Source organism: Phyllostomus discolor, chromosome 4 (genome assembly GCF_004126475.2).
Source record: "Phyllostomus discolor isolate MPI-MPIP mPhyDis1 chromosome 4, mPhyDis1.pri.v3, whole genome shotgun sequence".
NCBI classification, from domain to species: domain Eukaryota; kingdom Metazoa; phylum Chordata; class Mammalia; order Chiroptera; family Phyllostomidae; genus Phyllostomus; species Phyllostomus discolor.
In genome coordinates, this window is record NC_040906.2 from 64661171 (window position 1) to 64688932 (window position 27762).

At 36.5% G+C, this 27762-nt stretch overlaps 1 protein-coding gene across 3 annotated transcripts in view; it reads right to left on the minus strand.

The window, feature by feature from the left end:
* GPD2 (glycerol-3-phosphate dehydrogenase 2) overlaps positions 1-27762 on the minus strand; it is a 137545-nt gene that overhangs the window by 76262 nt on the left and 33521 nt on the right. For 2 of the 3 annotated variants that reach the window (XM_028508637.2, XM_036023458.1), the window contains exons 2-3: positions 26278-26387; positions 8009-8180 (exon numbers count right to left, since the gene is read on the minus strand). In XM_028508637.2, the coding sequence (XP_028364438.1) occupies positions 8009-8180; positions 26278-26379 (274 nt within the window). In that variant the 5' untranslated portion in view covers positions 26380-26387. The remainder of the gene's footprint in view (positions 1-8008; positions 8181-26277; positions 26388-27762) is intronic. The other variant, XM_036023457.1, reaches the window with a different exon arrangement.

Below are 27762 nucleotides of genomic sequence, written 5' to 3' on the forward strand. Positions count from 1 at the left end.
CAGATAGAACTGCAAGATTATAGTTTCATTTAAATCTGCATTTTTAACTATATAATTAGAATAAATTTTCAGATATGAGATTTTTTAAGATATTTTTCAATTGAAAGGAAAGGAAAATCCCTATAAAATAACCATCCAAGGCACCAAGGTAATAACACACAAATCAAAAAACTTAGACAGTCTGTACATTGGAACCATAGCCTAGGTATTAATGCCACATGTCCCAAGAAAGAAAAATCACATCATTTAAGGAAAGGGGAGTTTATCTTTTTTTAGAAAAGCTCTGGGCACTTACCTTTTGATTCCAGAAAGCCATTGCCATTAATAAGAAAAGGGACTAACCCAAAGGCTGAACATGTTATATCAAGGATCAATTTCTCTAAAACATAACACTCCTGTAAAGCTGCAAAGTAATCCTGGCTCTTTAATCCTCCAGATCAGAATCTTATGGTTCGAACTAGTATTTTCTAACACTAAATGTTAGCATTTTATAGAATCATATAATAATGATTATTTAATACCTATTTCTGTTTATATTCAGAAACAGATAAACCATTAATGTAGATACTGTGTTAGGTTAGAACATACTATTAACATACTTTTTCCATAAAAACAAAGCAGGCTCAAAATTATGCTAAGCCACAATATTGTTTATTTCATAAATTATTTTTTTAAAGTTTTATTTTATTTTTAAAGGGGGAGGGGGGAAAAAGAGGGAGAGAAACATCAATGTGTGGTCACCTCTTACACATACCCCACTGGGGATCTGGCCCACAACCCAGACATGTGCCCTGACTGGGAATCAAACTGACAACACTTTGATTCCCAGGCCAGCACTCAACTCACTGAGCTACACCACCCAGGGCCATAACTTGTTTTTCAATTTACAGTATAGTTCAGCCATTTTCCCTGTAAATACTTATAAATTTCTTTTCAAAACAGAATGCACCTAATTTATTAAACCAGGTACCAATTTTCTATTATAAATATTGCTTTCAATAAAATTTTGATCAATATGGTTGATCAATATGGTTAATTTTAGCTTTGAACTCCTCCAAACACAGAGAAAACTGTATATATTATATAATAAAATATATTTTATTATATATTATACATGTATATTTTTTTAAACATGGTTGACTCAACAATAAACACTCCATGGACCAGAAATGTAGGAGGTAGCAGAAACTCAGAACAGAGTATTCAAGCCCCCACAGCCTCTGTCTTGCTGGGCTCTGGGTCTAGAAATAAGCAAAGGAAACCAAGATTTTCATACCTAAAGGGTAAGAGGAACATAGTGTCCCTGCAAGGAAAAGTAAAGAAGTCAGACTAGCACTTGAATGCAGGGATTGGAAAAAGGTTCTAGCTCTTAGGAAAAGAGGTTGAAAAGACTCCTCTTAATCACTGTCTGCAGCTGGACATGCTTAGAAGGCAGGAAGACAGACAGCCCTGAGGGCAGCATCTGAAAGCACCACCAGCCAAGTGGCAGCTGGTCGGAGGATGCCCTATATCAACACAAGAGCAGGAGCCCCAGTTTGGTTCTGAGGAAAGTCTCTGATGGGACTGGATGGCGACAGCAACAATATGTACAGAAGTGACGGTAAGGAAACAGAAAGTGATAGAAAACTTACTTAATACCAAGGAAGGAAAGGAAGAGGAAACATAAAGTAAATAATGAAAGGTAAAAAATATAAAATAAATGCATATTGTATCAAATAAATAGAAATAGTTCAAATTCACCGCTGTTAGGCATAAAAAATCTAGGTATATGCAGTTTATCATAGATATAGTAAAGCAAAAGATATAGAAAAGTTCAAAAGAATTATGATACAAACCCTGTTTGATATGTTATAAATACTTCCCAATATCATGTGTTTGTTATATTTCTGCCATAGATAAGTTTCAATGTTTTTTAATTTAAATTATTTTATTGTTGTTCAATTACAGTTTGTATTTTCTCCCCACTCCTCCCCCCTCCCCAAAGAGCTTTAATTTTTATAAAATCAAATTTTGCAGGATTTTCCAAAATAAAAAATGGCTTTATCTGTACCCTGCTAAAAAGCATCTTTCTTACTTCATTTTTTTATAATTCACATATACAGCCCTGGCCAATGTGGTTCACTTGGTTGGAGTATAGTCCCATAAATTGAAAGGCTGCAGGTTTGTTTCCAGATCAGGGCACATACCTAAGCTGTGGTTTCAGTCCCCAGCCAGGGCATGTATGAGAGGCAACCAATTCATGTTTCTCTCCCTCTCTCTCTCCCTCCCTTCCCCTCTCTCTAGAATCAATAAGCATGTTCTCAGGTGAGGATAAAAAATAAAAGAAATTTCACATATACTTTGTTCTAATAGTTTCATAGCATTTTGGTAAATCCTTGATCCACATGGAATATGATAATCAGAGAGAGAGAGAGAGTGTGTGTGTGTGTGTGTGTGTGTGTAAATTTGGTGAAGAGGATAACTCCAACATCACTTGTTGCTAATAACCAATAATGACAGATTTGAAATGTTGTCTTTACCATATTCAACATTTTATGTATTTAGACTTATGTTTGTTACACTGATCTTTCTATTCCTTTAACAAACTATTTTAATTAAACTAGCTTTGGCATACACTTTAATTTGATAGATCTCTCTACCTCCTTTATCATTAGTTTTTCAAAATTAATCTAATAAATCTCATAGGCTTATTTTTCCAGATAAACTAGCAGTTTCTCAAGCCACCCCACAACTCCTGCCAAAGAAAACCACTATATTAATTAAAATTACATTAAACTTCTAGATTAACTTTAGTAGAGAATTACAATCTAGTCTAGCTAGCAGTATTCAGCAAATGCTCATGTACTACGATTCTACTATCCTGAAGTAGGGTTTTCTCTTCCCTCTTGGTGGGGGAAGAATGATGGTAGAAAGGATGAGAGGTAGAAACCTGTAATTCCCAAAATACAGTATCTTCCAAGGCCCTCCCTTTTCTGCATTTTTTTCTGCAATGCACATACCTCCTCCTTTTCACAAACTTTTACTTATCCAGAAGGGTGTTATTACGTTCCTTCATTTATGTCTGAGAAACCTGAGGCTCTGTGTTTAAGGTTAAGAGACCTGTAGAAAGTCATGGAGCTAGTAAATGATGAAGTCAAAATCTGATCCCAGTTCATTCTAGGTCCATAACCTAAGTCCTTAATCACTGCACTATACTGCCTTAGACTTGAAGGACCTGTAGTCAGAATTCAGGAATTGCTAGGCAGATCTACTCATAAACTAAGAGAATATATGCATTTTTAAACAAGACAATGATAATTAATGTTTTCCTCCAGCAAGAAGCAGTCTTCTCTGGAATTTTAATAGAAACCATAAAGGTTACATTTATAAATCAGATTTTAAACCAAAACTGTACTAGGTGATCCCTGATACATAAGTAAAGTCACATAAAAGAACAAAAAGAACTGAAGGAAAACACCTTGAAGAACTCTGAGAGAGTGAATGTATTTATCAGCTTCTCCGCATAGCAGCTCTCTCTGGGGACAAAGTGCCTACCTACCACTGGGCTTCAAGGCTGTGCTTCTGCCCAGGAACTGGACACAGAGGTGTTAAACAATGAAACAATTTCTATTGATCCCAGAGACCTGCAGGAGAACGTGAGGAGAATTGTGCATATTATGCTTTTACAAAATAATATTCCCAAATGAAACAAATGAAAATTGATTGCCAAGAAAATGCAGATGGTAGAAATGCAAATAAATGTTCGTTAAGAAGACTTGATGACTTTCTTCCTCTTCCTTGTAAACTCTTTTTGTATCCATTACCCAAATTGCATTGGGGCACAGCATTTTATCAAAAAGCTTGTGAAAACATTTTTATGCAAGCCCTTAAACATCTAGTGTTCCCCCAAAACTTTGATGTCCTGAAAAATGTAATTATTACTGGTAACTTTAAAAGATCACAGTAATTTATTTTTGTCAAATGTGACTAAAGATTAATGGATACAATCAGGAATAATTTGGTAAAAACATATCAAATGCAGAGAAAGCAAAATTTGTTGTTAAGTGAAGCATCAAATATAATAAAAGAACAAATTCCATGAATGAATAGCAACAATGCGCAATTCATTAACCAAATGCCCATGATTATTTCACACTTCAGAGGGCTACTGATATGATCAGAAATGGTAGTAAAAAGATAAATATAGATTAACTTCAGCATCTCTATACATTTTAATTATAAGGCTTTCCCCTGAGGCCTACCAGCAAAAAAAAAAAAAGAAGAAAGAAAAAGAAATACAAAGTTCATCCATCCCTTTTAAAAATCGTAATTCCACAGATATGAAATAACACATGCAGTCAATTATTTTAAAAGACAACAATCAATATGCCAAGAGATTATAAGTACATCATTTTCTTAGCTATTACTAACTATAAAAAATTAAAAGTCTGGTCAACATTCAGACTCTGGAAATTCTTATGTCTCTAAAATCATCATCATCACTATCATTATCCACAATCATATGCTAAGTAACTAATGTTCTGATCACTAATGAATGTCCTTCGCTGCCCAAAGGAAAAAATATGTATTTGTTCAGCAAATATTGATACGTTATAAGCTCTTTGAGGGCAAGACCATATCTTCTTAGTCTGTGTTCTCAGAGCTGATTCAGTACTTGGCTCACAAAGAGTACTGTTCTAAGTAGGAAAAAAAATGTAAAACTGGAAACAGCCTAAAGAATCATTAATAACAACATCCATATCCTTGCTGTTAATTTTGTAGTCATTAAAAATAATGTGTATCATATACATGTAAAGATTAACTAAATACATCGATATCTTAAAGAAATACTACAAAAAGTAACTACAGTATGGTCTTATATTTTTTCAAGGATATATCTTGGAAGTGCTCAAAAGTGAGCATAGGTGAGACTTTTCAAAAGGAGAAAAGGAATAAAAGGCATTTAACAGTGCTTGCCTTATTACTTCTTTCACAGTCCTTGAACAACACCAACCCTTCAAGGGGAACTATCTCTCCAGTTCCCCTTAGCTCCCCCTACCAGCTCTTGGTCTCCATTTTAACACTTCCTCTGCCTTCATTGACTCTTTTCTCATTTTCTCCTTCTATAATCGACATACAGTGAATCCTCAATTCTGCATTCTACCAAACTGTGTATCTTCTTTCAGCCTCCACTCTGAGCAATCCTGGACTGACATGGGGACACACGCACACGCATACACACACACACACACACACACACACAGAAATACCCTGTGTAGATAACAAATTTACATTTACTGATCTCAGCAAAGTAACCCTACACCCTATCACATCTCCATAAGGTAGTTCTAAACCTTTTGTACATGGAAGTCCCCTATCCTGCCTACAAGCAGAACACAGTATTTAAGAACAGCTCTTCATAGTCACAACCTCTTCTTTTATATCTTAGAACTTTTGCCCTTTGTTTTTGTCCCAGGATATGTCTCTTACCTCCCTGCCAAAGCTAAGACACATCTCTGATATCCCACTGTATTTTTACCAGACATTGTTTCACATGATGACTTCTATTACTTGCACATTAAAGTTCTCCTGCACAGGCTTTTATCTCTGAGTCTGCAGAAATATTCAGATTGCTCCTGTCTTTAAAAAGAAAAAGGAGGGAGGGAGGAAAGAAGAGAAGAAGAGAGGGAGGGAGGGAGGCTGGGAGGGAGGGAAGAAGGAAGAATGGTTCTTGCACATATTACCTCCCTTCTTTACATCCTACTATACCATCAAGTTACCTCCATTCTATTGAGTCTCTAGATCTCCAGACATAGACATGTCCATGCCTGCTCCTTCTTTATTGCCTATCCATTTCTATTCACCGAACCTAATGCTCTTCAGGATCTTAAAGTGGTGTATTCAGTCAGATCCAGAGGACTTTTCCCTGGAGTTTTGCCTGTCCACCCTTCTATCATTCTGCCCTCCATAGCCTGGATGCTCTGAGTTAAAAGACATGCTATCTCCCACATGCACTGCCCCCATGCCATTCCTCCTGCCTGTTCCTTCAGGCAGGAGGAATTGGAACACTTTCAGCCCGCAATGTTTGTTTATTGAAATTCTACCTATGCTCAGTAGCAGCTTTCTTTCTCCTGACCACTATCTTCAGATACAATTCGCCTTGCCTTTATACATCCATAATGCTCTCAAACTTTTTGAAAGGCACACAGTCTCTGTAATGTCATTCAATTACACAAACACAAACTAAAGAACTGTGAGCACCCTAAAGGCACCAACCATAACAATTATCCTTGTATTCTCATGCAGTGCCTTGCATATCACCATGCCTACAACAGGCTCTCGGTGAGTATTTGCAGAATTGAAATTTAAAAAATTGTTATGCATTTCAGTATATAGCATGAACATAAGTGGAAACATCAGAAATATATTTTTTACTGAACCCCACTGGAAAAATGACTCTCCCTGATATAGAAAATTGTCACCTGGTAAATTCTAACTCCTGGGGTAGCCCCGGCACCAGTTGGGGTAGTCCCAAACAAGGCCTCCCATTATGTTGGGAATATGTCCTCTCTTTCCACTCTCCTTCTCAGGCCTACGGGGAAAGAGTTGAGTTAAAATACCTTGAGATAACTGTAAACACTCTTTCCACCTGCTTTAGGATGTCCAAAAATAATCCAGCTCAAATTACAAACTATGGAGACAGGAAATCATATGAAAATTGGGATCTGCCTTGCAACAGAAAAAAATCCAAGGCCTATATTTAGTATTTGCCATTATTGAAAAGTGACAAAGGAATGTAGGTTGTGAAGTCTACATAGATCAAAATATAAGTGTGGGCACTGTGCAAATATAGTAAATCTAGGGCAATTTTTTATTTGTGTGTACCTAAATCTTAAATTTAATTCATTTCTATAAGAGTAAATTCTATCAAGTATGTAAGGTAACAAAAAATCTAGGATGGCTGTGGTAGTAAAACATTCTAAGAAGAATTACTTTATGTAACAAATTATTATCATTAAGCATGAAACTTCAATAAACACTGAACCTTAGGTAGTACCTAAAATATTGAGTCCAAATTCCTTGCAGCAGTATATAGGCCCCAATTTGATAGATCTAAAAATATCAAAGAAGTACTTTTTTTTGTCCAAGACAATTGGTTCTAATTGCCTTCATGTTAGTAATTGCAGCTATACTATCTATCACATTTGTGTGATAGAACAGTTTTCAAGACCTCTTCATGAGTCCACATTTAACCCTCTCAACATCACAGACAGAAAGTATTTTTCCTTACTGAAAGATAAGGAACCTTAGAGAAATTAGGTTATTTGCCGCACGTGTGTGTGTGTGTACATGTATGTATGTGAGTGACTCCACAGTACTAGACCACAGGAAAATTTATTTTGTTAAATATATCTTATGTAACAGCATTGGTGTTCCATGCTAATATTTTTTCCTTTCCATGTCATGCTTCCATTTTTAAAAATGGAACTTTTTATTGAGTCTTTCCTAATGTTGGGTAACAGAGTGACCAAGGGAGAAGTACAGGTTGGCATGGTCTATTATGCACATAGACTGGAGTCTCCCAGACTGCAATCTATATTTCACTAGAAGAAGTGATTTTAAGAGATACAGTGAAAAAAAGAACTATTTTAATAGAATAATTCACTTCAATGAATCTGTTCTACTCTTTATTGACATAAATGGGATTTTAGGTCATATACGAATATTTTTATTTCATATAGATGCATTTACTATGTACTAATTAACAAGAACATCAGATTAATAAAATCACAGGAATACAGTTTCCTTTTTAAATAAATTCATTTAAGTGTATAAAAGTCCTATTTAATGTTAAAATTATGTAAGCGCCTATATTAAGCAAGATTGAAGGTGCTTCACAAAGGGCAGAGAATTAGTAACCACAAGAGAAACGTGAGCACTAGCACAGAGTGCCTACTGTGTGCTTACACCAGGAAGAAAGATGAAACCTTTCTTTAACTGTGTTACATTTACCCAGCTCAGGACTTACCTCTGGTGACAGCATCGAGTGCACAGCCACACCCTGTTGCTCCTCCTCCAATGACAAGGACATCAAATTCAGATGTGTTTTGCAAAGTCAGTAGCTGAGCTTCTCTAGAAGGAGGCTCCCTGTTAACAGGTTCTGAAATACACTCTGCTGCTTCAACATAGGCCAGGGTCATCTGATGGAAAAGGAGAACACTCTCAGTTGTTCATCTGGAATGCTAATTTAATAAATTTTACAATATACTGAAAGAGATATGCTAAGGAAGACCACAGTCCACATTCCACATGGAGTTATACAAACAGCTGCCTTGGGAGGGAAAAAGTCATTAAAATCTAGGTGTTTCGTTTTGGGGGTTGTTTTTTTTTTTCATGAATCACAACTACTGAGCCTTGGAACACTTGGTTTCAGATTCACCTCTCTGCTGCTTGTTATGGTTTCATATACAGACAAGTTTGATTATTTCCCACATTGTACAGCAATTCCCAAATAGCAAATACCTTGTCTAAGACAATTTATAGAACTCATAAGGAAATGTTTGTATCCAGTAGCAGCAATTCATTCAAATAACATTTTAAAGTTTTAGAAGGAGAAATAAAAAGCATTTTATGACTTTCTGCATTCTTAAAAGTATGTGTTCTTCATTCCTTAATTCCCCTGATAAAAATGTATTCTAAAGATTGAATGTCTATAAATTTCAGTCAGTACAATTAAAAAGAATCTCTTTAACACAAGTTTAAATAATTAACTAAAGCCAATAAGAATAATATTTTTCAAAGATTTTAGTCAGAGGTTTACCAATTAAATGTTTTAATGTAAAGTAACAAACTGTATACATGTAATATCCACTACTTTGATTTTTGAAAGCTTTAACAATAATGTAACTAAAGCCAATATAGTCCCCCTAAGAATAATGACCTTTCATTAGAATGTAACTTATCGGCCCAAATTCAAAACGATGCTAGTTTTAAAAAAAAATAAAGTAGTTGCCAGAAATTAAGAGTCAAAAGCCTAGAAAAATAGATAAGTATCTGTTTTATCCCAAAATGCTAATACTAGTATCATTCACTATATGGAACAGTGCTGGCCAATACCGCTCTAACAGTTCACTGTCCACAGATATATGAAAGCCTGCCCAGAAAGTATCCAGCCAAGCAATATGAAAAAGAGGCCCTTACTGAAGATACAAGATACAAGAAACACTATGCATAAGACAATGATCCCTCAGTCCCAAAGGTGGCACGATGGGACCTCACACAGCTCTCCCAATCGCCATCAGCTGCCCCACTGTATTTTTCTGAATCTCACTGATGGTCTGAAATCTCTTCCCTTTCAAAGGTGATTTTAGTTTTGGGAAAAGCCAGAAGTCACAGGGTGCCAAATCTGGGCTATAGAGGAGCTGAGTCACCTCGGTAATTTGATGTTTTGCCAAAAAAAAAAACACCTCTGCATGAGAAATGATGCACAAGCAGCTACATTGTAGTCCACTGTAGTCATGATGAAGCTCTCAGTCACCAGTTGCCCATAGCTATGGCCTCCTGAATCATCTCAGTAGTTCCCATAGAGGAATGTTCAAGCTTAACACAAAATTTGATGCAGATTCCTTGCTCTACTCACTCAGTCATTTTGAATGCAATCACCACACAGTACACATACTCACTCAATGGCATCGACCACCCCACTGACTAGTACAGTGAAGTCGTCATTGTTCACACATTTGCATACCAGTCCATTCTCCTTGGCTGCCAGGTTAATCAATGTGGCCCAAACCATTATTATATTAACAATGGCTGTACTTTTTTCAGACAGACCTCATATCACTTCTACTTTCTTTTCTTTAAATCACAACATCTGCACAAGCCCAAGAAGCAGTGTTTTATTCCCATTCTATTGTAAGGGTCACACAGGATGCTCTGAACCACAAAGCCACAGCTTACTCGAAGAAAGGTGATCTTGGCACTGACCAAGAGATTGTGCTGATAACTGATTTTTATTCATTTAAATAAAGTAAACCAAATTCCTCCTTACAGTTAGATTTAAATATAATCAGGCCAATTGGATTTCTACAAAAATTTATCTAGGAGCCACAGAGTACACTGAAAGAAACCTAGATTTGGGTCTGAAAGTCCTAGTTTAGCACTCTTGTTTACCAGTAATAGGACTTTTGACCCACTACCTCTCTGGGCCTTGGTTTCTTCACTTGTAAAACAGGATAAAGCCTATGTGATGTCTCTATCTCTTCATCTCTGATTTCTTTTCTATCTGAATGGTGCAATGATATAAAAGTAGTTGCTCAACTATAAACTACCACCAAAGAGTTACTGTTGTTGATTCCTTAATAGCCTATATAACGGAACTTTCACAACATGTTTGACTAATTATCATAAAAATAAAAGGTTATAATCAGGTACCATAATTTTTCAGGCTACTAATTCACATGCCAAGCCACAAAATTATTCTGCTTTATATAACTTTTAATTATCTGCTAATAACCACTTCCCCATGTTCACATTTGCATGCATTTAAGTGAACAAACAAATAAATGTAACTGTTATATGCTGTGGAGACTGAAACAACTTTCAGTCATGGTCTACACCTTCCATAATTTAATGAGAAAAATATTTACATAAGTGTGTGTGTGTGTATCTATAAATATATACAAAAAGCAGATGAGGGCAGGAGAGGACTTGAATTGGGCCATGACAGATGGGTAGGACTTGGACATGAGACTGACAAGTGACTAAACTGCCAGTGCATTTTCACACATCAAAAGTATTTGATATTTATTGTTTGGTAACTTTTCTACCAATACTTGAAAAATGAATACATTATGATATACCTCATTAGAACTTGATAATACTAAAAGCCCCATATTCTTCTCTGCTATCAGGTCATAACTATGAATACTATACTCGGCTGAACATCTTCAGCAAGAATGCCAGATCTCATTGATGGGCATCTCTCATGCCTGTGGGTATCACACTCCATTGACCACACTGATTTTCTGTCTTTATTTCCTGCCTCATCTGTCTCACCAGCATGCTCTAACTTTTCTTAATAATCAAGAACACCTTTTCAACTTATGTTTCTAAAAATCACCCTAAAAATTCTTGAAATCCGTGCATAGTCTTGTCTTTTTTACTGCTGCACCTCCTACTCACTCCTCAACCCACTCCTCAACTCAATCTAATCTCGATTTTCTCATACATACTGGCACTCCCCCCACCACCACCAAAACTGGCTTGTGTCCACTATGGTGTTAAATCCCATGAGCCCATCCCACCTCTCATTTTAGTTATCATCTTAGCACACACGAAACTGTTCCTCACCTAGACATCTGGGAGACTGCCTTCTAAGTTCAGATTCTCATTCATTCTCTCTCTCCTCCTCCTCCTCTCCCTCCTCTTCCTCCTCTCTCCTTTTAACCTTTGCCCCCTACCCCATCTCTCCTATTTTCCTTTGGATATCCCTCTATTGCCTAAACTTAAACACTGAGGTTCCTCTTGGATCTGTCCCAGTCACTGTTCTCAGATCACTAAAGACTCTCTCTAGAGAATCTCTTCGACCTCCATATTGCCAGATATCTTTTACACCATGCTGACTTCCAATTTTTTACTCTATTCCAGAACCACATATCAAACTACCTATTTGGTACCTCCATTTGGATGTCTCACTGTATCTCAAAACTGAACTAATGACTTTATTTCCCCAAACTTTTTTTCCTGTCAATGTTACATATCTCAGTAAAGGTAAAATTATACATCTAGTTGCTTATACCACTTTCTCAAGTCCCACTTATGATGAATCACTGATTTCTACCAAGTCCATCTCTTAAAAAATTCTCACATCTAGTCACTTAATCTTCACTGCCACCTTTCAAGTCAAGGTATCCTCCCTTTCCCCTATACTAATATCATATTCTCTTATAGGTCTTCACAAATCTACCATGCCTCCTTCCAAGTCATTATCTACACTGCAGCTGGGGCAATTATTTTAAAAACTGTCTAATGTTGCCTCCATGTGTAAAACCCTTCAGGAACTTCCAACTTAATTTAAGTTAATGCTATGCATCTTTACCCTATTTTCTATGGTTCTTCACAGTCTTTTAGAGTAGACAATACCAGTGCTGGTGAGGCTCCAACATAATTGGAACTCTCTCACATTGCTGGTAAAAACACAAAGTGATAGAGCCATTTTGGAAAAGTCTGGGAGTTTTTCATAAAGGGAAATATACATTTATTTACAACCCAGCAATCCTCCTCCTAGGTAATTACTCAAGAGAAATTAAAACCTGTATTAATATAAAAACCCATACATACATGTTTACAGTGGCTTTATTTATAATTGCCAAAAATTAGGAAAATCTCAAACATCCTTCTACTGACTAAACAAACTATCATACATTTATGCAATGGAGTAATAATTAACAATAAAAACAAACTACTCATAGACAGGAAACATGAATGAATCTCATATTCATTATGCTAAATCATGGCAGCAAATTATGGTTTTCCACCCAAATCTGGCTGCTACCTGTTTTAATAAATAAAGTTTTATTCAAACACAATCACACCCAATCATTCATATAGAGTCCATGACTGTAATAGTACAAAGAGTATCAACAGAGACTATATGGCCTGCGAGCCTAAAACATTTAATGCCTGGACCTTTACAGAAAAGTTTACCAATCCCCATGCCAAGTGAAAAAAGCTAGACTCAGAAGCCTACATTTGGTGTGATTCCGTTTTTATGATGGTCTATAAAACCGAATGTACAGGATCAGAAAACAGATCAATGATGGACAGGATTTGGGTGTTGGGGGAGGGGAAGACTGACTACAAAGAGGACAAGAGAATTTTTGAGGTTGACAGAAATGTTTCTATATCTTGATTGTGATAGTGGTTATATAACTATATGTACTTGTGAAAACTCACAGAACTGTATATTAAAGGGGAAATTTATACAAATGACTATTTGTATACAGTCATTATACATCAGGTACTATTATAAAGATTTTACTTTTTTCTACTCATCTAACCCTCACAATCACCCCATGAACTAGGTACTGCTTTGGTCTCCATTTTTACAGAAGAAGTAAACAGAAGAGAAGTTAAGCAACTGGCCTCTGCTTATACAATTACTATACAGTAGAGCTGGGAATTGAACTTACATAGGCCACAGAGACTAAGTTTTACATTGCTACACCATACTGACTCTACATATAATCTGAGAAAAAAATAAATAAAAAGACTAAATAGTTATAATAGGATGAGTTATCACCAGTTGCCAAATGCAGAAATTTTTTCTGGTTTATTTTTTGGTATGGTTTTGTTATGGAGGTTTTGCTGAACAGTCCTTCCAAACAATTTTTTTTTCAAATATACCACACTATTGAGGGTAATTTATTTAATTTCTGACACTACATTTAAAATAACATTTTATTTTTGTTTATTTTTTTTTCATAAAAGCTGGGAAGTGTTGCAACTGAGAAGCTAAGCACCAAGTTTATTTTAGAGAGAAAAAACAGCCTTAGGCCCTACTTCTAATTATGACAAGAAACTCATTTTGGCTTCATATGGCTTTCAGTCACAAACACATCTGCACTCTACCTTCCCTAGGATACGCAGATTGGCAGGAAACGAAGAGAAAGTGGCAGGAATAAAGCAGTAGTAATAACAGCATGCTCTCAGAGGCCTTTGTGCCCCAAATCTTCCCAGAACTGCCCTCTACTCACCCTCCTTCTTTCTGAGGAGCTGGATCCAACAGGAATCTGGGGGACAGGCTCCATTCAAGGACTGATCCAGAGATTCTGGGAGAAGTCTTGGAAAAGCAACCTGTGCAAAGTCACCTGAGAGACCAAAACTCTCTCGTGTGTCCTGAGAAGACATCCTACCTACTGTCACTCATTCAATCAGTATGTATAGAAGGCCCTCAAAAAATCTATACAATGGAGGACAAACAAAACGATAAAAAGGAAAGTATAATATTGCTTAGCAGCTGGATTTAAGATAGAGAAGATACTACAAGAGCCACAGGGGCTACCCCTAATCCAAACTGGAGAAAGTTTCCTAAAAATTATAGCTATATCAGGTCAAGATAGACTAAGAGGCATTAGCTGGGTGACAATAAACTATAAATGAAGTAGACTACAATGGGTTAAAAGAAGAGAAGTCACACTAGTGAATTAGCACATTACTTTCTTAAAAATAAGAGCTACACATCCAATATTTAAAAATTGCTGTATTTCACATGAAAATTAAGATTTCTGAGATAAATCTGCTGAAACTGAACTACCCTTAGGTAGGACTTGTGCGTTCTTATTAGACCAGAATTCCCCTTCACTGGCTTGACATCACCAGTCTGGCCCCAGTAGGCACAGAAGTTTGTCAACCCTGGCTTAAAGACAGGACAGGACCAGCACCACCAGATTCAGAATTCATTTCCTAATTCAGCCATTGATGCCGGAGGAAAGGAGAACCCAAGACAAAGCAAACTGCCTTTTGCCTAGCACAGTTCCAACCCTAACTCCCTAACAAAAAATTCTTATCTTGGATGAATTAGAAGAATACATAATATTTAACATTATTTTGATGTTGTTATTTATGATTATATTTAATTATCATGGCCTATGAGGAAGTAGTTATTAATTTGTAAGCAAATTTTCATATATATTTTAAAAAGATAAAATTCCTCCAGCATTCTGATAGAAAGCATACAGCTTTTGTCAAGAGACTGACACACTGAACACCGACTTAAAATTGAAAGCCACGTCCATAATCTTTGAGAGTTTATATCCCAGAACACATTACAGGATTCAGAGTGAGATCAGCTTCACTATGTCTGTACACCATTAGACTTGCAAATTAAAACAACAACAAAAAATTCCTAGACATTTGCAACTTTGGGTGAGACCGAAAACAAGATCTAATAATTAGTGTCTATTTCTGAAAGAAGTGCATATTTAAAGACCACAGGCAATTAACAGCCAGGTTGTCCTGTAATCATGTAGAGTGATAACTGGAGTATAAAGTAGGGGTTCATGCAAATCACTACATACTGGAAATCTATGGCTCTCTCCCATGTTATGTGATTTAATCATATATTGATAATGGAACTGTTAAATTTAAGGGAAATTGCTTCATGTTTTGTTGTCACTGAAATAGAGTGACTATATCTGTATATTTCTGGAAAGCACATGCAACAATCATCTCCTTATAGTGAATCAAGATATTCTAATGGCCTTTACCTTCTGAGTTACTTTCTGATTCTAAAGGATGCTTTTTCTAAATAATTACATAACAGTAAGCAACATTTCTCAATGTAAACATACCTGGTGATGCACCCATGATTACTCTATAGAAAGGTTGCAAATGAGTAGACTGGGAGCCAGACAAGAGAAACAAGACAAGCTCATGTTTCCAGGGTGGCTGAGAACAGAGCTCTAGCTCACCTGGAAGATGCCATCCAATCCTTAAGTGACTGATGTTTCTTTGAGAAATCACAGAGAAACTCTTTTTATAATAGTAACATATCGTTAAGAAACTTTTTATAGCTGAAAAATAAGGAAAACCATGTGGCTCTACCTAACTCTACTTTAAATAAATTCACATCATAATAGACTACATAATCTGAGGTTTAAGGAATATGTTTCTTCGGTTTTCAATGAAATATTTTTAAAATATGAATACGTGTTTGGAGGTGTCTACATTTGATGTCATTCTTCAATTCCAATAGCGCACTGAGAATCAGAAGATCTGGATAGGGAGCCTGAGATCTGAGAGGGCGGAGGGGGAGGATGACGAGAATTGTCACTTGCCTGATCGCTGCTAGACCACACACTCTAATGTGTTAGCTCCTTCAGGTACCACATTACCACAGAAGGGCCCTGGCCAGGTAGCTCCATTGGTTGGCATGTCATCCTGCCCAGGGGCATCCAACCCATGGCCCAGGATGGCTATGAATGCAGCCCCACACAAAATTATAAAATCACTTAAAACTTTATGATATCTCTTTGTTTTCATTAGTGTTTGTGTATTCAATGTGTGGTCCAAGACAACACTTCTTCTAATATGGCCCAGAGACACCAAAAGGTTGGATACTGCTGCTCCTCAAGGACGCAGGTTTGATTCCCAGTCAGGACACACACCTAGGTTGCGGGTTCCAGCCCAGTCAGGCGCATACAGGAGGCAACAACCATGTGAGTTTCTCTCTCACATGGATGTTTTTTTTTTTTTTCCTCTCTCTTCCTTTCTCTCTCTCCAAGGTCAATGAACGTGTCCTCAGGTAAGGATTTAAAAAAAAAAAAAATTACCACAGAAACACATCCTTTGACCGGCAAGGAAACAATTTTGTGATTCCATGGGCAAGTAACTGAGAGAATCATACTTCAATCCCAGGTTTGACTCTAAATTACATGTTCTCACCTCTGCTAGGTTACCTTTGCCTATAGGTATGGGTTACCCGGGCCCAGAGACCCACCCTCCTCTCTGACACCAACAATGCAGGAAAGTGTTGATGGCAGCCAGTATAATCAGAAGTCCTAGGGACCCTGCATAGCCCACAGCCAGGCACACTGGACAGCGAAGCTGACAACCAAAGTTCCAAGAAATAGCACTTCTCCTTAAAAACTGAATACCTATGGAAGTGGATAAGGAACTAAAAGAAGGCTCACTCTTTCCAGATTCCTCTCAGGTGAGTAAAATGCTGACCCAGTGAGTCAAATGACTGTTTCCAAGCAATCCAGATGGCCGTAGGCTACATTTCAACCTTAGATTCAAAATACTTTGTGGTCAAATGTGTGATGAACACTTTCCACTTCTCTGTGAAATATTTCATCAAATATATACATATTTAAAACTTTTCTAGTTTGTACTCACAAGTTTATAATTAGATCTAAAATCATCTTTGTTGAAAAATCACAAATTATAAAATATGTGAGTAAAATTAACATTGCCTAACTTATCTTAAAGCATCTGTTTTCCTCTTAATTTGCAAAACTCTACCTAGAGGAAGCCTTCCTAACATAAACACAACATAACTATTAAGCAGGGAGATGAGGAGAGAAAAGCTAAAGGACTCTGTCTGAAGCATTTATAGAAAGTTTCCTCAGTCCTACAATATCCCTGAAAAGTTTCTTAAAAAGGCCTTAAAATGAATAAATAGTTGAAAATGAAATGCAATGTCAAATCAAAATGAATGTCAGTGTTGCTCAGTTAGCAACAGCCTAGAAGCTCACCAGCTGTCAACGCTAATCATAGCTCAGTCGTTGACTCACTGTGTGACCTACAGCAATACAGTTAACCTCGCTGATTTTGTATGCCAGCAATAAAATAGCATCACAAACTCCTCGAAGGCCTGGTGTGAGTTAGAACTCAAAGATATTGCCATGGCCCCACTTTGGGAGCTAAGTGTTAAACAAAAACCAAAATTATAAGGAAGATGATAGGATGCTCTTCAAAGAACATTTCCAACTCCGTCGGCATAATTTTAGTGCTTTGATGAAGCATGCCTCTGAAGAAACAGTCAACCATATAGCGTAGTTAAGAATAGTTTCAACTGGCCTTATCGAAAACACAGTGTATTCAGAATCTTCATCAAGCTTTAGATATCAGACAGCCTCAACATATTTGGTTGTATTTCAAGGAGGAAAAAAACAGTTCTTCCAGGAATCTGTCCATGGGGTTCTAAATAAAAGAAATAAATGAATTCTAGAATCTTTGGCATAAATTCTTAAAACTCACACCAAAAGAAATATAGCCTATTCGTCAACTACATTTGAAACTGAAGTCAGGACACAGATGTAATGGCTAGACGCTTAACAAAACTTTTTCTCCTCTTCTAGGGAACACTACTGGACCACATTTCCCACCTCCTTTACAGTTGGCTGGAATGGTCCAATAGGTCAAAAGGCCCTATAATATGGCAGAACCACTAGAATAAAGGGATATAGGTTCCTGAATACAGTAATTGCAAGAAACAAGTCCTCAACCTATCCACACTGAACTGTAATATGGGCAAGAAATAAATCTTCATTGTGACAAGCCACTGAACTTTGGGTATTGTTTATTACACCAATTAGCTTACTCCACTAAATACACAAATACGAGATGTACTTAGCATTAAAATCCAAGATTTACAACTCGCCTACTTCGTATGCAGTCCATACAGGGTTCAGAATCTTCCTGTGATGGATGAGTCCTCATTGTTTACATAAAAATAAATCCATAGAGAAAAGGCTCTAAAAGGTAAAAGTTCTAAAAGATAAAGCAGAGATATGTCTACCTTCACATTTCACACAACTGAAGCTGATGGCACTTTAAGCTGGCAAGTAGAACCAAGAACCCTATTCTTCAAACTCTAGTTCTTTCTCCTCCTAAATATACATTCTTCATATGGCATCTAACAATGTAGTTTCTACCTAAACATAAAATCAACAAAAATGAAGACTGTTTAAGAATGGCTGCTATTACAGTACTTTGTAAGTTTTTTTAAAGAGAAAGGCTGTTTATGAACCTGTGAAAACTGCCTCTGGCGATGAAAGATTATTTACTCAGAGAGAACAAACAAGTCTGGTAGCCTGAATTGACTCACAAAGTTGAAAGCAATCTGGTAAGCAAACGTGTCACATAATAATTTCAGTTACATCAGTGCTCAAGATAAGTTATACTAATTTCAAACCCACAGATATGCTTTAGCTTAGGAACCAGAAGAATATTCACAACTGAAGTTAAATCCTTAAAGATGCTGTGTTCAAAAAATATAGTTTTACTCAAAGATAAAAAGTGAAATTTTTAGATTTTAAATTTCTTTAATTGATATCATATTCCAGATGCTATGCTTAAGATTTTAAGTTCATATTTATTTTTATCTTTTAAAGGCTTTATTTATTTTAGAGCAGTTTTCGGTTTATGATAAAATTGAAAGGAAAATCCAGGGATTTCCCATGTACCTCTTGTCCCCCACACATGCACGGCCCAGCCATTGTCAACATCGGTCACCAGTGTGGCACATTTGTTACCAAAGATGAACCTACAGATTACTGACACATCACAATCTCTGAAAGGTGAGAGTTTCCTTAAGGGTTTACTCTGGGTGTTGTACATTCTGTGGGTTGGGACAAATACATAATGATATATTCAGCATTATAATATCATACAGAGTATTTCCTGTGCTCTAGAGATCCTCAGTGCTCTGCCTGTTAATCTCCCCCCACACACTCCCACCTCCTCCTGGAAACCACTGATCTTTTTACTGTCTCCAGAGTTTTGCCTTTTCTAGATGTCATACAGTTATAATCATACAGTAGGTAGCTTTTTCATAGTAACTTTTTTCACTTAGTAATATGCATTTCAAGTTCCTCTGTGACTTTTCATGGCTTGACAATTCATTTCTTTTTAGCACTGAAAAATAATTCCTTTGTTTGTACATACCACAGTTTAGTTTACTTATCCATTCACCTACTGAAGAGTATCTTGGTTGCTTCCAAGTTTTGGAAATTATGACCAAAGCTGCTATGAACTTCCATGTGCAGGGTTTTTGTGCACATAAATTTTCAACTCCTTTGGGTAAATATCAATAAGCGTGATGGCCTAACTATATGGTAAGAATATGTTTAGTTTTGTAAGAAACCAGGAAACATTGTACATCCCCACCAGCACTAAAGGAGAGTTCCTATTGCTTCACATCCTCACCAACATTTGGGATTACGCTTATGATTTTGGTTTCTCTTCTATCATCATTCATCTGAACTTCAAGTTTCTCTAACACCTACCAGTGTGTCTGTCCAACAGTTAATATAAGTAACATTATGTCAGCCAAAAGCTCAGCTGTTTAAAGAAAGGTGGTGATATATCTTTTTTATTATGCCTAGCAAGGCTAGGTCTATTTCAAATTTTCATATCTTATATTATGGAAAGGGAAAGACATACAATAGATACTAAAAATCCACTATGTGTGAGGTACTATAATCACTGGTTTCTAAATACTGACTTAGCACTAGGCAGGGGAAAGAGCCTGGGAATAAAGTGACATTGACCTTACCCTATAAAGAAACTAGAGTTCTAAAAAGTTTCATAACCTGTGCACAATAACAAGCTCATCAAAACCCAGCTACACTTATATAAAAGACACATTCAGGAAACTAAATATCTTTTCATCTGGGGATCTATTAAAATAAATCCAAAAGTACATCTTACTTTGATTAGACATTATCATTCTATTCTTTGTTGCTTTGCCAATATTTTGGATTGCATCACTGATACTACCAATCAAAAGGCCCTGGTTTATTAGACTCTCTTACAAATAATGAGAGGAAGAAAGAGACTAGAATTAAAACAATGTCCTCAAAATTCCTATGAATTTTAATTACTCATTCATTACTTTGCCTCTCATTAGCATGAATGTTTTTCCTCATAGGTTTTGATGATATTAACAACAGAGGTAGCATAGGTTCACCTATAATTCAACTTACCTAATGCATCATCACTATCATTTTTTCATATTCCCTTGATTAATATATAAAGTAAGGTGAACTATAGTTTATAGTACATCAAAGTATAGTGACTTGTTATCTCTTACAAAGTGAGACACTAATTTGCAAAGCATAAAGATCCTGTTATTAATAACTGTTACTATATCATTGACTTTAAGAATAAATTTAATTGCATTGTAATTCAAGCCAATTTATAAATTGGCTTTATAAATTGGCTGTAAATTTATAGCATTGCATGATATATAAAAACTCTGAATTACCAAAAAATAAGTTTAATTGCTTTGTAATTCAAGCTAAAATGATATATGAAAGCTCTGGTTTACCAAAAACATGTTAGAGCTTTTTACAAAAATTTTTTAAGTGGTTCACCATATAATTCTAATAAATAGCACTGTACTATGTATTTATTAATTTACAAAAAAAATACTATGTTCACATAATTTTGTAGGAACATATCAGCCAATATAAAACAAGTCTGCCATAACTCTTATAAGTCTAAGTAGAAAAAAAAAAGAAACAGTAGAAACTTCAAGAAATTTATTACTTATAATAAGAGTTTAAGTCAATAACTGGGATTGTCCACCTTGTTATTGGCTCATCTTCAGATCAGAATGCAAGGAGAAGAGAAAGGGAAGGGTGTTTCCAGAACTGTTTTCTAGCCATTCTCCAGCAACCTCAGATGAAGAACATACCATTTGCTACTAACCTCAGTCTTAACAAGGTGTCCCTGATTGCAAGAATCTCCAGTGACAGGAAGAACTTTTTTGCTAAATACACCACACTTTATATTCACGTAATCTGGGAATCTAATAATAGCTAATCGTTTTGAAGGCTTACTATGTTCCAGAAACTCTTCTAGGCTTTAATGCTCTTCCACAACCCTATAGGGGAAGTACAGCAGGTCCTAAAATAATTTCTTTTTGTTATAACATAATGAGATGACATAGGAACATAACTTTTTTAAAAAGTTAAATTTATTGGGGTAATATTAGTTAATAACATATGTTCCAAGTGTATAACTCTATAATCTGTCATGTGTATATTGCATTGTGTGTTCACCACCCAAACTCTAGTCTCCTTCTATCTCCATATAGTTGGCCCCCTTTACCCTCTTCAATCTCCTCCTGCCTCTCTTTCCCTCTGGTAAGCTTCATGCTGTTGTCTGCGTCTATGAGTTTGTTTTATTATTCGTTGCTCTCTGTTTTATATCCCACATGAGTGAAATCACCTGGTTCTTGTCCTTTTCCATCTGACTTATTTCACTTAATATGATACTCTCAAGATCTTAACTCTTACATGTATCAATTATCCTATAGCAAAATTAGTTTCCTTATACATTATCTCACTTAAAGTCACCGAATCTATCAAAGACCTACTGTATCACTCTTCTCCTCATTTTACCGATGGGGACAAAGAAGACTGAGAGAATTTTAGAAATTTGCCCATAGTCACTTAATTCTTAAGAAGTGGAGCTAGGTGTTAGATATAGGTAGCCTGCAAAGACTGCTTTAAAGATCATGCTCTCGTGTTTTCTGCTTTTTGGCTCAGGACTAAAACATAATCAATGGAATCTCTCAATTCCTTGGTCCTAATAATATCACTCCCCACACTGAAAGGAGACCTTGATTTCCATACTCCAAAGCCCACTTCCTGCCTATGTTTGGTGAAAAAAAAAAAAAAACAGAAAAAGACTTCATTCACATCCGGGCTTTGAGAAAGCTCTCAGTGGTTCTCGGGTTCCACCTCAAAGTCAGTTCACAAAGCCCACTACACCTTCACAGTGGGTAATGGAAGGAATAAACCTAACATGTGTTATGTGAGAGGGCCCACCCTCAGACCCACCCTCAGCACTAAATAGTGCTACATCCACTATACCAATGGGGTTGAAAAGAAACCCACACTATCACGCCAATGTTTCCAGCTAGGGCCTCGAAGGTGTGAAATAAATGTTGAGGTTTGTTTTTTTAAGTTTCAAAAAAATGCCTTTGGTCTATTACAAAAAGACAAAAGTTTAGGGGACTCTTCAGTTAAATCTCAGTACTCCCACCCTAGTGTGCCCCCATTCCCCCTCCCCCGGCCATTCCCTGCCCCCACCCAGCCAACCCCATTCTTCTTCCAGAGAATCCCCCCTGAGGAACCTCATGTAGCCCTGACTATAACATAAGGTTCTCTGCCCCTGACTAAGGTTGTTTACTGACCTAAAAATACCCAAGGCCCTCTCTCTTGATTTAAACTACCCTCTCCATCTACTCTGTTCTCCTTCATCTCAGATTAGGAAAAAAAGGGTGTCCCATAAAATAAAACTTTCTCTCACTAGATATTAAAGGAATCGCAAGAAGAACATCCTGTCCTGAGAGGGAGATTAGGTCCTCTCAGGTCTTCTAAGTCCTTTCCCATTAAAACTTTATTATTAAGCAGACCTATAATAAATAGGAAGTGACAAACACCTTGCTCCTGAAAATCTGCCCACCGCTGCAAAAGCTGTTTGCTTGCTACATTCCTGGTGGGACTGAAGTCAGAGCTAGGATGTGTACCCCTATACTCAGCCTCTGTCCCTTGACATATGGCTGGTCTGGACAGAGGAAAAATCAAGAAGCCTTTGTGGAAACTTAGTCACCTACTCGTGGGTAAGGAAATAAAAAAAGGCAGGGGCTGAAATTAACAGAAAGCCTCTTCAAGACCCCTCAAAAAACCCTACATACGAAACTAAAGGGGACCTGTGATGGGGATGCACTGTGCCCACAAACCTCCTCCCCTGCAGGTGGACATGGTCAAAACTCAGCTGACATTCATCTCCTTGCTCCTACCAGCTTCTGCACTGAAGTGCAGATTTAGTTTGCCTAGCTCCAAAAATGTATACAATAATGATAATAACAGCTCTCTCCTTAGGCCATCATCTTTATCCCTTCTAAATCTGACCTCATCACAAAAATAAAAATCTCTAGGCTTCACTTGGGTCAACAGTGGACACTATTCACCATTGAAACACATAATATAAATGTAAACAATGTGCTCATATGAAGGAAGTACTACAAAGTAAAGTGACAAAAAATTGTTGCTATCATGTAAAATGTAAAGTGGACTACTTCTTATCCAATTTAATTGTTTTTTGTTTAATTAATAAAAAACGTATATATGATAGTTTCCATTCTATTCTCTCCCTTGCAAATATAAGCTAATTTAACTGAGTTGGTACCCAAACACTTACAGAACTACCCCATCATCAAATGTGCTTTAACAATTGATCAACTTTTAGAATCAATTTGTTTGTATTTAGGATGCAACCCCTGTCTGTATTTTAGGAAGTACTTTGTACTTTAGTCTGTGCTTTGTACTGGGAATATCAAATGAGCACAAGCTAGGGGCCAGGGAGACAGAACTGCAGATTTAAAAATGCCACCAAAACGTGCCTGAACTTAAAGTCTGGAGATGGCTCTCTCATACATCAGCACTGTGGGCTTTCAACACCGACTCACTCTTAAAAGAGAGTAATTTATCAGTTGGAATCATCCTAGAAAACTGGAAAAAATATATAAACACAAGCTAATACTATAGAGTGTTGTTCTGTTTAAAAAAATGAAGCTTGCCTAGTCACAGTTAAGGTCATGCTTCTATAAAACTCAGCCAAATAATGAGGATCAAGGGGCAGATTTTTCTTGACTATTGAAGTCAGGAAAATTTCCGCCCCCAGAATGGTTCTGATTGGCAGATATTTTCTGAAAGTAGACAGCTGAGGCCTGTGGTCATTTATGTCAATGGCTCAGATGAGTTGTTCTCCTTGTCCCCTCTTGCACCTCCCCCAGACTTTTTTTTTTTTTTTGCCAATCACTATGACTACATCTCAACCTGCTACCCAAAATATGCTGATAGCAGTGGCTTAAAGATACAGGAATTATCACAAAAGAATGCACACACTTGGATGCATATCTTATGCAACTCATTGACTGAATATGCCTATGATGATTTTTCTCAAAAACACTTGTCAGCTTGAAATTATAAATGACTCGAACTGCTGGTATCTGTTTCATTTTGGCTATTAGGGTGGTCAGGATGTCTAATGTAGGAAGGAGAAAATGACAAAATGTCCCAGAAATCAACAGACCCTTGTTTGCCTTGATTTTATTGACTAAAACTCACCCCTAACTAGACTGAATGGAGAAAGTATCAACTGTTATTCTGTTTTTTGAGATTAAAGAGAAATCAAACATTAAAAAGAAAAAAGTACAAAGTTAAGTTATAAGCTCTGAGGTAGAACATGCCTTACCGTGGTTAAAAGGCATAAACCATGTACAAATTTAGCAACAACTAATCATATTAAATGTCATTACCTTTGCACTGGCATTTTCGTGTTGTTACAGATAGCACTGGTTAAGGATGGCAGAAGTAATCTAATCCATTAAAGCCCAAGTCCTAATCATAACTGCTCTTCTGAAATAGCCTCAACAGAAGTAACATCTTTTCACACTCACTTTTAAGGAACCAAGACAACATTTTAAAAGAGAATATGCATTATCTAGTAAAGATAACTTCCATAACAAGTTAGTCAATTAATAATAACTGAAACATATACACCTGGAAAAACCTTAATGTAACATGATCATAGTTAAGAATGAAAAAGACTAACATAACCTGTTCAACATTGCCCACTACAGGAGGAAGCACTGAAAATAAGCTTACAAAAAAAAAAAAAAAAAAAAAAAAAAAACCCTTATAAACCAGAGAATTGATTCTTCCTAGTATGTGTATTTAAAGTTGTATCTCTTTAGGACATGGGACTCCAAGATTGTGGCTGGCTCCACCGCCTAGTATCCCAAAACAACCCAAACCACCAGTGCAAGACAACCATGGCTTAAAGGTTTTCACAATAATGTAGAAAATTAGTCATTCATAGATAATCCAGCTATAAAAGCTACCCAATTTCCTTCGCCACCATCTTTGCTTCGGAAATGTACCACCCAGCTGGTATCACAAAATACCCTTACATCGTGGGGGGACTTATATTGACTAGGGAGGTGGCTACCAGCATTTCAAGCCTGAAAAACATGAAACTATTCACCAAAATTATTTCCTGGTAGTAATTTGAACCATGGAAAGCATGGTTGTAGGGCCTTTTTTCTCCAAAGGAAAATAAAATAAAATGAAAAATAAACTCAGCACTTTAAATTATTTGGAAACTTCATGCCAATCTCATTTTCATGATTTTTCCATAAAAATTTTACCAAATATAAAGTAATACTACATAACTAACCATTTACAAATAAAATGAAGGTTCAAAGTAAGGCCTCTTACATAGGCTCTTTCTTTTCCATTCCCTTTCTCAACTGCCTGCCTTCTAATAAGGCAAACTTCTGGCAGGGACATAGAGAGTATCCAGACATTTGGAGAATTAAACAAGGAAAGTCTAAATGAACAAACCCTGGCACTTAGAAATGGAGCAGTCTTTTAAAACTAAAAAGCCAAAACAGAGGCTAAATTATATAATGCTTTCTGATAAAGAAATTAACTTTGAAAAAATCGGAGACACACAGTTCTCAAAGATCATTAAAGCAGTATTCTAAATGAGTATCTTTCACATCAAGCTGGCAGTTTCTAATAAAATCATTAGTGTACATACTGTTTTATAATGTATAATCTTTATTATTTTTTCCTATTACCATTTAGTCCCCTTTTACCTCCCTCCCCCTGTAATCACCACCCTGCTGTCCATGTCCATGAGTCCTTCCCACACATTGTTCTTTAACAGATTTAAGTTTATAGTATAATAAATACATACACCATTACTTACTTGCTTCCTTCGGTAATGAGCAAACTGAGAGAGGCCTAGGACAGTTGCAAGAGCACCTCCTCCAGCAAGAATAGTCCCTTTCACTGCCTTTTTAAATGCCATTTCTTAACCTACAAAAAAAGGGGAAGGGGGAGACAAAAAGTTAATTAGGATTTTTATTGCATTAACAAGAGACTGTACAGGTAATGAAACTATGTTAAACCAGAAAAAGAAACATAAAATAAGGAAGTTACTAACATGTCTATTTGAATATTACCATTCAAAAACAATAAACAAAAAAATCCTATACATGGGAATTGACTCTACAAAAGTTACTTTCCAACAGGAATTAAAGAAAGAAAAGCAAATTAAGGGACACCCGGGGATACTCAGATAGTATAAAGTCAAGGGAGCTGTGAAAAGAAATGTCATTGTATATCCGACAAAACTGCATGCTGTCCTTGCAGATTTGTTCAGCCACTAATCCCCTCTACAAGGAGAACTGGTAGCAGTCTTCTATCACTCAGCATGACAATAAACAGTCATGCCTGCTTCAGGTTCTTGGGCAAGGGTTTAATTCAAATCGTGGTACAACTCTCTTCCTGAGTGTGTTTTTCCCCTTCCTAATGAAGTTCTCACTAGAGTTCAAGGCCCACACACTTACATTTCCATCTAAGAGTCTACACTTCACAGACAAAAAGTCAAAGGAAACAATGCCTTGGTCCTTTCTCAAAGTGCCAGTTCAACACTGCTGCAGTTCCTTTTGCTGAAGAAACTTTTTTAAAAAAGTTATCTCTAGCCAGAGTTGCATGACACCACAATTTCCAGGGAAAACCCTCCAGACCAAGTACTCTTATGCTCACTGTATATTTCTCAAGTCTTACATTGCGTTAGCTCTTGACTGTATTTCTTCTCACCTTTTTAAAAAAATATTTCTATTAGACTCATGAATTTTTTTAAGTTTTTTGAAGACTTAAATATTCTTTACTTTTCAGAAACAAAAAAAAGGCATAAAAATGAAAATCCCACCAAAACACCTCTAGCCAGCTTTTATCCTGCTAAACAAAAAAAGATAACACTGTGTGATCACCGAAAAACATTCTAACCTATAGCCACTATTACCTGCCTAAGACCTTTACTCACAATTCCTGCTGGCACACCTGCATCTTTCAGGGAAGTCTCTCTCCTATTTTCCTGAATGAGCGGAGGTCTGACCTGTCTGGACAACATGCCTGATACTCTACAGATATTTCATAACTCAAGAAAGTATTTAACATCAAGTCAGTTTTAACCTAGATATAGTAAAAAACTTTTAGTACCTCAGTGTAAACTATGACACCTCAAATGTTTGGGTCCTTAAACAAAGAACTGCAGTGCAGTTGGTAACTATGATCCTACAGAAAATTTATTTTGGAATAGTTTAAATTATATACTAAAATAAAAGTTGGCATTTCCTAAAACTTTATTTTTACTCTGATCTCATTCCTTCTGACAAAATCCTAAATT